This window comes from Sebastes fasciatus, chromosome 6 (genome assembly GCF_043250625.1).
Source record: "Sebastes fasciatus isolate fSebFas1 chromosome 6, fSebFas1.pri, whole genome shotgun sequence".
In the NCBI taxonomy this organism is placed as follows: Eukaryota; Metazoa; Chordata; class Actinopteri; order Perciformes; family Sebastidae; genus Sebastes; species Sebastes fasciatus.
Window position 1 is genome coordinate 2,738,889 of NC_133800.1, and position 13,075 is coordinate 2,751,963.

The following is a 13,075-nucleotide window of genomic DNA, read 5'->3' on the forward strand; positions in this document are numbered from 1 at the left end:
GGGTTTGGTCTCCAACAACTCCTGAGTATCCTAAATATCCATCTCTTCGGCTGCTAAATTCTCCACCATGTTCACCAGCTAGTCCCTGCTGTTTGGTGCTGGACATGAGGATGATGAGAGTGAGAGTGAACCAAAACTTAATAACCTTGCACGGCAGCTGGATTCTGTCACGAGATCACACGAGAATTGCAGGATCACATCTCACACGAAAATTCATCTTGTCAGGCTTCGAGTAATGCGTTCGTGGCCAGCAAGCCGTACCGCGGGCCAGTCAGCGTTCTGTGATGAGCTACTGGCAGCTACGGGCGTGGCTTAGTCACGCGTGAGCCGACACGGAGGGGCGACTGCTTGTTCTAAACAACAATAGCGGCTCTTGAAGATGTAAGCATAGATGCTGCAATACCATCAGTTATCAGAACTGGAGAGTATTTCTTCATTGAAAGAAGAGCAAAGAACGGCACTGAAGGCTTTTCTCGATGGATGAGATGTTCTCACCCTTAGAGTTTGAGTTTGATTGACAGATCATCCAATCACCTGGATGTAGTATTTTTTTAATGTGCCTGCCCTTTTCTAAACCGTTTCCAATGATGGCTTCTCAGATGGTTCTGTGTAACAAACTATCAGGTGGGTCCCGTTAAAAAATGAAAGCTGCAGGCCATAAAACCAAAATAGTGAACTGAAAGATGCTCCAAGCTCCAAGGAGGTGAAGGGAACTGCAGAGTTGGCGAATTTTCTTTGTGGGTTCATCACTACAAGTGACTTCTCATATGTAAAACTATGAAACTGATATGGTCAACCAGCATATGATCTCCCCATCCATGGGTTCTGACAATAACCCGTGTGTGCCTGACCTCATGAGCACCCACATAATCAGTGACTATGAGCCAGATTATCCAAGCCACTTTATTTGGAGGTAAAACTGATGGTGAGCGCACCTGAAATGTAAAAACCATCGTCACACAGGAAAGCTGTGTGCACATAGAACATGTATGGCAGACCAATGTTGAATCAGAAAGTCTGTAAACTGTGATAGACGTTAAAAACAGACATTTTGGGTAATAATTAGACTGTTCGCTTTTGTTTTCTCTTCCAAATAAGTTGAACTAACATGGGGGTTTGTTTCCACCCTGTCTGATCATCTGACTGCTTGTGTTTCTTAACACATCTCACTTCTTTTTAGTGTTCCCAGATTCCTGCAATTAACTTTCCCATTTGCTCTTTTCTGAGATGACGGCCAAAACTATAAAAATAAACTAAAAATAGCGGAAAAGGGCAATAGGTTCCCCCTCCATTCAAACCTCTTACACACAGTAACGTCTTTTGATTGATTTCTCTAATGTACGTTTTGCCCTGCATGTTGCGGTAATGAGCCTAGTGTGTGTGTGTGTGTGTGTGTGTGTGTGTGTGTGTGTGTGTGATCATCCTTGTATGTTCCAGGGAAATTGATGCCCCCCCCCCCCCCCCCCCCCCCTCTCCCCATCCATGCATGCGATCCATACCATAATACTCCTCCTGCAGCTCCGGATCTGAGCTTGTTATCTGAGTACCATTCCGGATGGATCTGGCATTGGGGAGGAAAATGGGAGTGCGTCACCATAGCAACGCTGCCTGCCACCGCCATTTGCATGGTATAGGGAGAGAGGAGTGGTGCAGCCTAATATACACTCTGTGAGCAGCTCCTTCACTTAGCAGTAAAGAAGCAGGTTTTGATCAGTGTCAAGAACCTCAATGGAATGAAAGATCCAACAGGAACCAGATAAGAAGCAGGGTCAGAAAGGTTTGTTGTGTTCCATAGCACAAAATTCCCATTGTACTGTATCTGTAGGATTTTACTATTACCTTTTGCAGCTCAGCTGATTTTGGATCGATGGCAAAGGGACAGGGAAGCTGGAGGACCTAACGTCAAGCGAGATGCAAACACAGTAAATTTAAAATAGGCCAGCAATTAAGAAAAATGAATCATACTAGGAAAAATGGGAAATCATACTAAATATTAAAGGTATTACTTTATTATATAACTAATCAAACTAAACACATATTCTATTACTGTATTATATAAGAAATCATACTAAATGTGTATTCTATTACTGTATTATATAAGTAATCATATTAAATGTGTATTCTATTACTGTATTACATAAGTAATCTAGTTAGTATATATAGATAATCTGCTGTAGGAGCACTGGGTGCTGTGTGATGGGGTCATGCTGGGTCAACAGACAGGACTCAATAGCAAGACTCGAGACACAGGTAGGTATAATAAAATGTCTTTACTTGCAAATTGGTCCGGTACACAGGTAACCAGTCCAAGGGCAAGCAAAGTATCAAAAAACGCTGTGCAAAAATTGTGGTACAGACAGGCAAGGGTCAAAAACACAAGAGACGCAAGAGACACAGGGACAGGAAGTGAAGGACCTGGAACGAGAGACAAGAGGAGTATTTTAAAATAAACAAGAAGTATGAACAAAACTGAAAATACCGAAAAACATGACGTTAACCAGGAGCCTGGGATCTAACGGGGGGAGCAGTGATGCTAACGGACTGCTGTGTGATAGAGCATCAGTGATACAGCAGGTCAGGAGTGGAACATGGTGACATTGAAAACATTAGAAGGTGTTTCAAATAAGCCAGCAATAAGGAATCACACTAAATGTGTATAATACTGCCATATTATAAAAGCAATCATACTAAACATTTTATATTAATTATATAAGTAATCATATAGATTAAAGTCATAATTATAAGGAATCACACTGCAGTGTTGACTTGAGTTTACTCCCCACACACAACTCAGTTTTGTCTACCCACAAACACATCCCGTGGTGGTTGAATACAGTATTAGGGAACGCCTTATACTTACTGGACTTGTATACACTTATTAAATGTCTAAAAGACAACCAAGAATATAAGCAAACTTTATACAAATTCATATCACATCAGTAACTGATGCCACTTGTCAGACTTTGTTAAACATCAGCAGCAAAATCTGTTGATGATCACAACTATGAAGTTCCATAACTTAAGGTGGGGAACAAAGACAACACCTCATCTTCCAAGGCAATTTCCTGTCCAGGGTATGGGTGTGTCTAACTCTTTCTCTGTCCCTCTCTCTCTCTCTCTCTCTCTCTCTCTCTGTCTCTCTCTCTGTCTCTCTCTCTGTCTCTCTCTCTCTCTCTCTCTCTCTCTCTCTCTCTCTCTCTCTCTCTCTCTCTCTCTCTCTCTCTCTTTCAGCACAAGAACCACATGGAGATTCAATGGAGCCTGAAGACTCCATGCAATGAGACTGTAGGCAACGGGACAAGATTTTGGTATCGGAAGCGTTCTGCTTTCCGTTTGGAGTTAGAGTAGCACTGACCAATCGCATTTGAGCGAGCTTTGGTTGAATACAGGTAACAGTCCGTGTGGAGAACAAAACACATTGGCCAAAATGTAATCAGAACCAGCCAGAGCCCAGAATTGTCACCTCTGCCAGAGTCCGACCCTGATACGCCTGCCAGACCAGATGGAAAGAGGCTGAAAGGCAACAAAAAACACTTACTGATTTGCAAAATAACATTGCTGCCATAATCAATGAGCACGCAGATGATTTGGAGAGTATGATCAATCGCAACACTGTCAGCATCGATGCTTTGAAAAAAATCTGTTGACGTCGTGTTTATGGAGATTAAAACCCTAAAAACTGACATGAGATCGGTGAAGCCGATATGTGAGAATAACATCCAGAGGCTGTCGAAGGTGGAAATCAAAGATCAGAGAAGGCAGAAGAGGCTGAGGTCGACCAGAGTCTGCTCTTCCAACAGATCAACGCGGTGTGGAGAAAGTGATGTAGCTTTCTCACAGAGAACAACCTGAGATTTACAGAGGATCTTACTGCTGCTGATTCTGCCAAGAAAGAAGGAAGGAAAGAACAATTCGCTGGGATTTCAGTGATAATAGAGGGGAAGGAGATACGTCCATCGTTGTCTCCATTAGAAGCACAACCAACATCTCAAACAATACATTGCATAAATCCCATATTCTAAAAACAGAAAAGCTATTAAAAACCTAAATCTATGTGCCCTGTATAACATTTTTATGAACTGATTTATGATTTCTGTCAGTGCACTGACCCCATGGCATTTTCTATGTGTGATATGTTTGCCATGCTGTTTGTTAATAAAAAACCTAAAATAAAAAAAGATCCAATCCAAATTTTACATATTGGCCAAACTGTGGAATTACAACTTCCGGGTCGGCAAGTGATGCGATTAGGCCCCAAAAAGCCTTTTATAAACTAACATTTTTGGTGATACAACTTCCCAGTTCAAACACTCTAATAGCCCTTATTTAAATCAGTAGGTCCTAAAAGTTGTAAAATGCACTAATAGTCAAACCAGAGTCATATTCCCTTTTCCGTTCATGTGAATGAGCCCCAGACCGCAGCTGGACTGACGGAAATGACGAAATGAGCGCATGTTTTTTTTGTTTGTAATGACGAAACCTAACCAGACGAAGGGTAACGTTAATGCTGCTACAGAACTGTTCCTGCACATTTACCGTGGTAATGCTATAGCAACCATGACATGGGGCACCTCATCCTTAAAGGCACAGCGTCCCCTTCCCAAAAACCCCACCAAATTTCTGGTCCCGCTCAAGAAAGATGAAGCAAAGGTATCTAAAGCCACCATACTTGCACCTGTGAACAACCTCTCTGCTGTGCTACAAGAGCTTGAGTATGTTGTGTCTGAAACTTTGTTTAAGGCTGAAGTAGGCAAGATTGGAGCAAATATGATTTAAAAAAGTCATTTTTATAAAACGGTTGCTATATGCTGACAGTAGTACATGAAACAGTCAACTTCCAATTGTCAATCCCTCCGACCAAACAGCCAAACTCGGCAGCGCTGATCAAATATGAATCAATATTCTGTGACATTAATGCCTATTTCTCTATTCAGATGTTTTCAGAATCATCTTGTAGTGTACTGTTTAGCTGTAAAATGAGAAAGTTTGTGACCCGGCAGCCATGTTGAGATCAGTTGAGGAAATACCATGCACCGCCCACCAGCCGGAACACAGCCAATAGGAACGCTCTCTCTGTGAAATGACCTGTGATTGGTAAAAGTCTCCCGTCATGGGCTAGATGTTTTTAAAGCCTGAAAACAGAGCCATGAGGAGGAGCAGAAGTCTAATTTTCTCTCTGAACACTTGAATTACAATATGCTAAAAGGTTATTATGGTATTTTTTCCCAAAAATTGTTGCCTACTTTTTCCCCAAAAAAAAAGAGCAAGAAAATGAAAACACAAGAGAGAAGGTGTTACAGGTTATGGTCAAGATCGCTCCACAATGGGCTAGATGGACAAGGGGCTCTGCATTGTGCAAGGAGCTGAAGGTAAATTTTGCAGAGCAAATCCTACCGGCTGACAGGGAAGCGAGAGCAGCAGTATGGCCACAGATCATGAAAGCAAGCAGGTCAGCGGGTGTACATCAGAGAATTATGCTCCCCTAATTACCTATTCATCTAAGTGTAAAACTCAAGTCACTTTATTGACTTACACTTTGAACTGTTTTTTTATTTACAGCCTTTTTTAAGCCTTGTGTTACTATTTTTAGGTTGTAAGTTGTTCTTTAAAGGTTCTCTTTACCATATTTAGAGCATTAATAGAGCTATGTTGCTATGTAAAGATATAGTGGAGTAAGGGCTACCTGATCAAAGTGTGTTGTCCCTCTGTGTGTGTTGTAATGTGGATTTTTTTTGTTTCATTTCACTTAGAGGAGCAGTGTTTGGGATTTAGTGACATCTATCCTCTGGTGAGGTTGCAGATTGCAATGGTTTGTCCATTCTGGGCTACGATAGAAAACACGGCGGTCGGTTCCATGAGGAGGACCCGCTCCCTCTGTAGATATAAACAGTCATTCTAAGGTTACAAAAAACTCTTATTTTCAGGTTTTTATACACTAAAGAAAATATACTTATTAATATTATATTCCATTTCTGCCAATAGATCCCCCTAATTGTCACACACTGTTCCTTTAATGCAAGGGGCCATCTCTCACCAGTGCAATGAGAAAATGCGGTGAACACCAAAAGTCAGAAAAATGTCCCGTTGAACCTAAAAAAGCCCATTTGTCCGACAGTCTGTTACCTGAAAACAAATCACCATTGTACCAGAACCATTGCTCTGAAAATACACACTCTCCATGCAACAAAAAGAAGGCTAATTATGCAGCATGATGGTAATGTTTTTTATGACATCAGTTGGAGGAAAGGATTTCATTGGTCAAACATATTTCTGCAGGTGGACTTGCTGAAATTGAGATCTGTCCAAATATTTTTTTTCAACTGCACAAATGTTGCGCAGGGGTTGGCAAGCTTCCATCAGAACCCACAAAATATTTTTTTTAATTTTCCGTGGGAATTTTTGGACAAAAATTCGTACTTGGTGTGAAATGGCTTTTAAAATGAAAGGCAATTTTTCTTTTCTGCAAAGGCAAGAAACTGCATTGTGTTTTGCTACAAGAGACTCATCCAAATGAAACTGATGAAAAGTTCTGGACCAACCAGCGGACAGACAGTGGATCCTATGTGTTTTGTCAATAGAACACCCCTTTGTTATTTGGGGGAATATTTATAAATACAATAATATAAACCACAAAAAGAGTTTACTTTTAGAAATCTATAATCTTTTTAAGGATCTGAAGTATAGATACCCAGCTTATAATATTATATTAGGAGGTGATTTCAATATGGTCTATAATGAGTGGTTGGACCGCTCACCCACCAAGTTTCATATCCATCAATATAACCCTCATCAAGTCAAACTTTGTAGTAGTCACAATCGGATTGACCATTATACATCCAATTTTAAAAGAATTTTTTTTTGCATAAGACAGACGGTTCAAATAGGTCTAGGATTGATTTTAGGTTAATTTCTTACTGTATAAATGAATTTGTTGCTGACTGCTCTACTGCTAACTCCCTATTATCTGACAACTATTTTATTAGTTCAACTTCGAAACTAATGCTTTTGCTTGTAAATAAAACAAGGGTTATTGGAAGTTTAATGCCAGTTACATTCTGAGGTCTACCGTCCGGGGGTTAAAAACATTATTACTGATGTTCCTGAAGATGTCAGCCTTTCTTCTTATATCTCTAGATGGGAATTTTTGAAATTCAGAATAAGACACTTTTCCCCATCTTTTAGTAAACAACTGAAACAATCCATCCATCTAGAAGAGGCCAAATTGATAGTGGTATAAGTCTGTGCTGCAATAAGCTCACAATTAATTATTACTAATTACCCTCATTTACTGTTACTGACTAAAGGAAATTCACACACAGTCTCACACTACAAACCAAATTAGATAATATTTAAACAAGGAAGGTAACATTAGATCTAAAGTAAAATGGATCGAGGAAGAAGAGAGAAATTCTTCTTATTTTTGGAGCTCAAAGAATACCATTGATCTGGGAACATTGATCATCAAAGACAATGAAGGGTCTGACTCAAAGAGAATAGCCAATGAAACCTAATCCTTTTATAGTAAATTATGTTCACCTAATTTCTCACCCGATACTGCAGAAATCTTCTTTGACAAAATCAAAGACTTCGTTCCTCGAAAAAGTGTGAATTATTAGCTATACATGACTGCCATCTTGTGGCAGCATATGGTATCCACATTAAAACTTTGGTCAAATACTGTGCTTACGTATGCAAAGGATAGGCTACTTCAAGTGAAATTTTGAATATATGGAACAAAATGGACGAATCCAAATCAATGTTAGACAGATGGTTAAATAGAGATCTTTCTCTTTCTGGTCGCATTTATATAACAAAGATGGAAAGACTTTAAAGGTGTATTTATCCAGCTTTCAGGTTCATTCTGTCTAGAAATAGGTCTTCATTTTTCAGTGACTGGATGTGGAGAAGTATTTGGTCTGTCAGCCGTTTATTAGATGAATCTGACATAATCTTACATTTTGAGGAGTTCTGTAATCTCCGCTCTCAGAATACAGGGCTCCTGTTTGTCCCCAGAGGGAAAAAGAAGTCAGCAGGCCAAAGGGCCTTTTCTCATCGAGCCCCTTCTCTCAGGAATAACCTCCCTATAGACATCAGACAGACTGACTCTGTGGAGGTCTTTAAATCCAAACTCAAAACCCATCTTTTTGCCCTAACTTTCAGTTTAGTAGTCCTGCTGACGAGAATAATATTAACTTTAACCTATGCCTCTCAATAACCCTCTGTTGTTTATGTCCTACAATCATTGCTGTATGCCTCCCGCCCCCCACCCCCCCCCAACATTGTGTTGCTCTGGCTCTACCTGTTTGTGACGCCGGGAAACTGTTACTCTGTACACACGACATTTATCGCACATCTGTCCATCCTGAAAGGGGGATCCCTCCTCTGTTGCTCTTCCTGAGGTTTCTTTTTTTTGGTTACGTTTTTCCTTATCCAATGAGAGGGTCACACTGTAAAGGTCAGAGGGTGTCGTATCCTGTACAGATTGTAAAGCCCCCCGAGGCAAAATTAAGTGATTTGTGATTTTGGGCTATACAAATAAAATTGACTTGACTTGACTTGACTGCATATAATTTAATTTCTAGTGTAACCGTAAACAATAAGGTTATTAAAAGCATGCCAACTTATTTTATTCTGATGGCTAAAAACGCTGATGAATGATGGACATGATTTCTCAAGTATAATATTTTGCCAAAGTGATCCGTAGTCTCTTTACAACTGTTTTATTTCCTATGCAATTCAGCAGAAAGTCACCTTCTAATACCTTTTGTCAGCCTACAATACGCAATATGCAATACTTTCTGGTGTGATGTATGATTGGTTGGAATTAGGAATCTTTTCTCTGCCCTAGTTTAGCAGAAACGATATTACATTTGGAATCATAGTGGAGGATAAGAACACTGATTTACTGTTGAATGCTTTATTTATTTTAGGTCATGTTTTTTCCATGTAAATGTATTAAGACACAACCCTCATTGGTGGGTTTTTTTATGCGAGAATTAGCACTGCACCGCACATCACTGAAATATATGGAAAACAAAAGAAAGCAGCAAAATAACTTCTGAATATTGTTGATGCCTTAGAGTTGTATATTTCTACTGCAATTGAAAAAAAAAAAACGAACTTTGTGATGGACTCTGAAGTTGTAATTACCCGAGTTGGCCACAAGGTGCAGCCCGGCGCTGTCTGTGGATCTTGGGCTTCACAGGACATGACACCGGAAGAAGATTGTGTGTGTATGTCATGGCCGCTCTAGTGGTTCTTAACAGAGTATTTTAGCAAGCAATTATATGCTAAATTATAATTATTTTCTTCACCGTAGAGTGGTCGGATCGGGTGTGAGACAGTAAGAGGACAGCAGTGTGTGAGCTGACTGACTGAGTCTGAGAGAGGAGCTGTTAACATCTCATTCATCATGAGGACTGTTCTGATGGTGGCAGAGAAACCATCTCTGGCTCAGTCTATAGCCAAAATCCTCTCTAAAGGTGGGTACCAATGTATCACTAACGGTATGTCATGTGCCACAAAGTGACAGTAATTATTGTAACACGGGAGGACAAGAACAGGCTACAGCAGCAGACCAGAGGAACCTCATCATCTCGCTTTGTTTATATATATATATATATATATATATATATATATATATATATATTACCTTTATGCTATAATACGGTAATAACTTGTTTAAACAATTTAGAAGTTTGAGAAATTAGAAGTTGAGTAAAGTTTCAGTTTGAGTGATAATGATTTGGTATAAGATGAATTAACCCCTGGCTGCCTGGCGCGGTGCTTGTAGGTGAACGTAAACGCCAAACACTTAAAGCTTCAGTAGGCAGAACGTTTTTGGCATAATAACCTTTCAGCATATTGTAATTCAAGTGTTCTGAGAGAAAACTAGACTTCTGCTCCTCCTCATGGCTCTGTTTTCAGGCTTTAGAAAATCTAGCTTGTGACGGGAGACTTTGACCAATCACAGGTCATTTCAGAGAGAGAGAGCGTTCCTATTGGCTGTGCTCCGGCTGGTGGGCGGTGCTTGGTATTTCTTCAACAGATCTCAACATGGCTGCCAGGTCACAAACTTTCTCATTTTACAGCTAAACAGTACACTACAAGATGATTCTGAGAACATCTGAGGAGAGAAATAGGCATTACAGTAACAGAATATTGATTCATATTTGATCAGCGCTGCCTAGTTTGACCGTTTGATTGGAGTTGGTGAGTGATTGACAGCCGGCTCTCATAGACGGCAGCTGGACGGCAGACTCCAGATCAGCTCTGACTGCTTGTTTTCCTCCGGTCTGTGAAATCTTGCAGATACCATTAGGAGCACCGGAGGACACAGAGACACATGATTTGTTTCAGATTACCTGTCTCATTTACTCCTGTCAGGATATATGAACCGTTTTGTAAAAATAGCTTTTTTTAATATTTGCTCCATTTCTACCCACTGCAGCTTTAATGTTGGCTTGCACATTAGTAAAGGTGAACGCACCTCCCACATTATTTTTTAATATCTGCTGCAGGTCCACAGAGGCACCGCTAAATGATGGATTTGAAGCAGGACTTCAAACCGTCTCTTTAACGTTACTGAACGACAAGAGTGGAAATCACGAATTATCGTTACTGTATCAAAGTAGTTTTTTTGTGTAACGTCGCTTGTACTTTTTTTTTTGTCATTTAAAAATTCACTAGTTTGACTTATATTTACAAATTTTGTTTTGTATTGTACTTACCTACATTTCAAGTCGCATCCCTTACAGAGTGAAAACAAAAGTAAAAAAAAAGTCATGATAACCTGTGTGAGAATGGAACTGAAGAAAGGAGCCAAAGCAGCAGCTGCAGATGCTGCTGGTGTGTGTTCAGCTGCAGGAGGACAGAGAGACCGAGTGGACTGGTTATAGTGGGACAGAGAGACCGAGTGGACTGGTTATAGTGAGACAGAGAGACCGAGTGGACTGGTTATAGTGAGACAGAGAGACCGAGTGGACTGGTTATAGTGAGACAGAGAGACCGAGTGGACTGGTTATAGTGAGACAGAGAGACCGAGTGGACTGGTTATAGTGAGACAGAGAGACCGAGTGGACTGGTTATAGTGGGACAGAGAGACCGAGTGGACTGGTTATAGTGAGACAGAGAGACCGAGTGGACTGGTTATAGTGGGACAGAGAGACCGAGTGGACTGGTTATAGTGGGACAGAGAGACCGAGTGGACTGGTTATAGTGAGACAGAGAGACCGAGTGGACTGGTTATAGTGGGACAGAGAGACCGAGTGGACTGGTTATAGTGGGACAGAGAGACCGAGTGGACTGGTTATAGTGAGACAGAGTGGACTGGTTATAGTGGGACGGAGAGACTCAGTGGACTGGTTATAGTGGGATGGAGAGACTGAGTGGACTGGTTATAGTGGGACAGAGAGACCGAGTGGACTGGTTATAGTGGGACAGAGAGACCGAGTGGACTGATTATAGTGAGACAGAGTGGACTGGTTATAGTGGGACGGAGAGACTCAGTGGACTGGTTATAGTGAGACCGAGTGGACTGGTTATAGTGGGACGGAGAGACCGAGTGGACTGGTTATAGTGGGATGGAGAGACTGAGTGGACTGGTTATAGTGAGACAGAGTGGACTGGTTATAGTGGGACGGAGAGACTCAGTGGACTGGTTATAGTGAGACTGAGTGGACTGGTTATAGTGGGACAGAGAGACCGAGTGGACTGGTTATAGTGGGACAGAGAGACCGAGTGGACTGGTTATAGTGAGACAGAGTGGACTGGTTATAGTGGGACGGAGAGACTCAGTGGACTGGTTATAGTGGGACGGAGAGACTCAGTGGACTGGTTATAGTGGGACGGAGAGACCGAGTGGACTGGTTATAGTGGGATGGAGAGACTGAGTGGACTGGTTATAGTGAGACAGAGTGGACTGGTTATAGTGGGACGGAGAGACTCAGTGGACTGGTTATAGTGGGACAGAGAGACCGAGTGGACTGGTTATAGTGAGACAGAGTGGACTGGTTATAGTGGGACGGAGAGACTCAGTGGACTGGTTATAGTGAGACAGAGTGGACTGGTTATAGTGGGACGGAGAGACCGAGTGGACTGGTTATAGTGGGATGGATAGACTGAGTGGACTGGTTATAGTGGGACGGAGAGACCGAGTGGACTGGTTATAGTGAGACAGAGTGGACTGGTTATAGTGGGACGGAGAGACTCAGTGGACTGGTTATAGTGAGACCGAGTGGACTGGTTATAGTGGGACAGAGAGACAGAGTGGACTGGTTATAGTGGGACAGAGAGACAGGGTGGACTGGTTATAGTGAGACCGAGTGAACTGGTTATAGTGGGACAGAGAGACCGAGTGGACTGGTTATAGTGGGACGGAGTGGACTGGTTATAGTAGGACAGAGAGGCTGAGTGGACTGGTTATAGTGGGACAGAGAGACTGAGTGGACTGGTTATAGTGGGACAGAGAGACAGAGTGGACTGGTTATAGTGGGACAGAGAGACAGAGTGGACTGGTTATAGTGGGACAGAGAGACAGAGTGGACTGGTTATAGTGGGACAGAGAGACAGAGTGGACTGGTTATAGTGGGACAGAGTGGACTGGTTATAGTGGGAAGGAGAGACTGAGTGGACCGGTTATAGTGGGACAGAGAGACTGAGTGGACTGGTTATAGTGGGACAGAGAGACTGAGTGGACTGGTTATAGTGGGACAGAGAGGCTGAGTGGACTGGTTATAGTGGGACAGAGAGACTGAGTGGACTGGTTATAGTGGGAAGGAGAGACTGAGTGGACTGGTTATAGTGGGACAGAGAGACAGAGTGGACTGGTTATAGTGGGACAGAGAGACAGAGTGGACTGGTTATAGTGGGACAGAGAGACAGAGTGGACTGGTTATAGTGGGACAGAGAGACTGAGTGGACTGGTTATAGTGGGACAGAGAGACAGAGTGGACTGGTTATAGTGGGACAGAGAGACAGAGTGGACTGGTTTTAGTGGGACAGAGAGACTGAGTGGACTGGTTATAGTGGGAAGGAGAGACTGAGTGGACTGGTTATAGTGGGACAGAGAGACTGA

At 41.9% G+C, this 13,075-nt stretch overlaps 1 protein-coding gene across 1 annotated transcript in view; it reads left to right on the forward strand.

Moving 5' to 3' along the window:
* Positions 1–9,138: 9,138 nt before the first annotated feature.
* Positions 9,139–13,075, forward strand: part of top3b (DNA topoisomerase III beta) — a 32,216-nt gene continuing 28,279 nt past the window's right edge. Inside the window, exons 1-2 of the mRNA XM_074637126.1 lie at positions 9,139–9,233; positions 9,320–9,482. Coding sequence (XP_074493227.1) covers positions 9,413–9,482 — 70 coding nt within the window. The 5' untranslated portion in view covers positions 9,139–9,233; positions 9,320–9,412. The remainder of the gene's footprint in view (positions 9,234–9,319; positions 9,483–13,075) is intronic.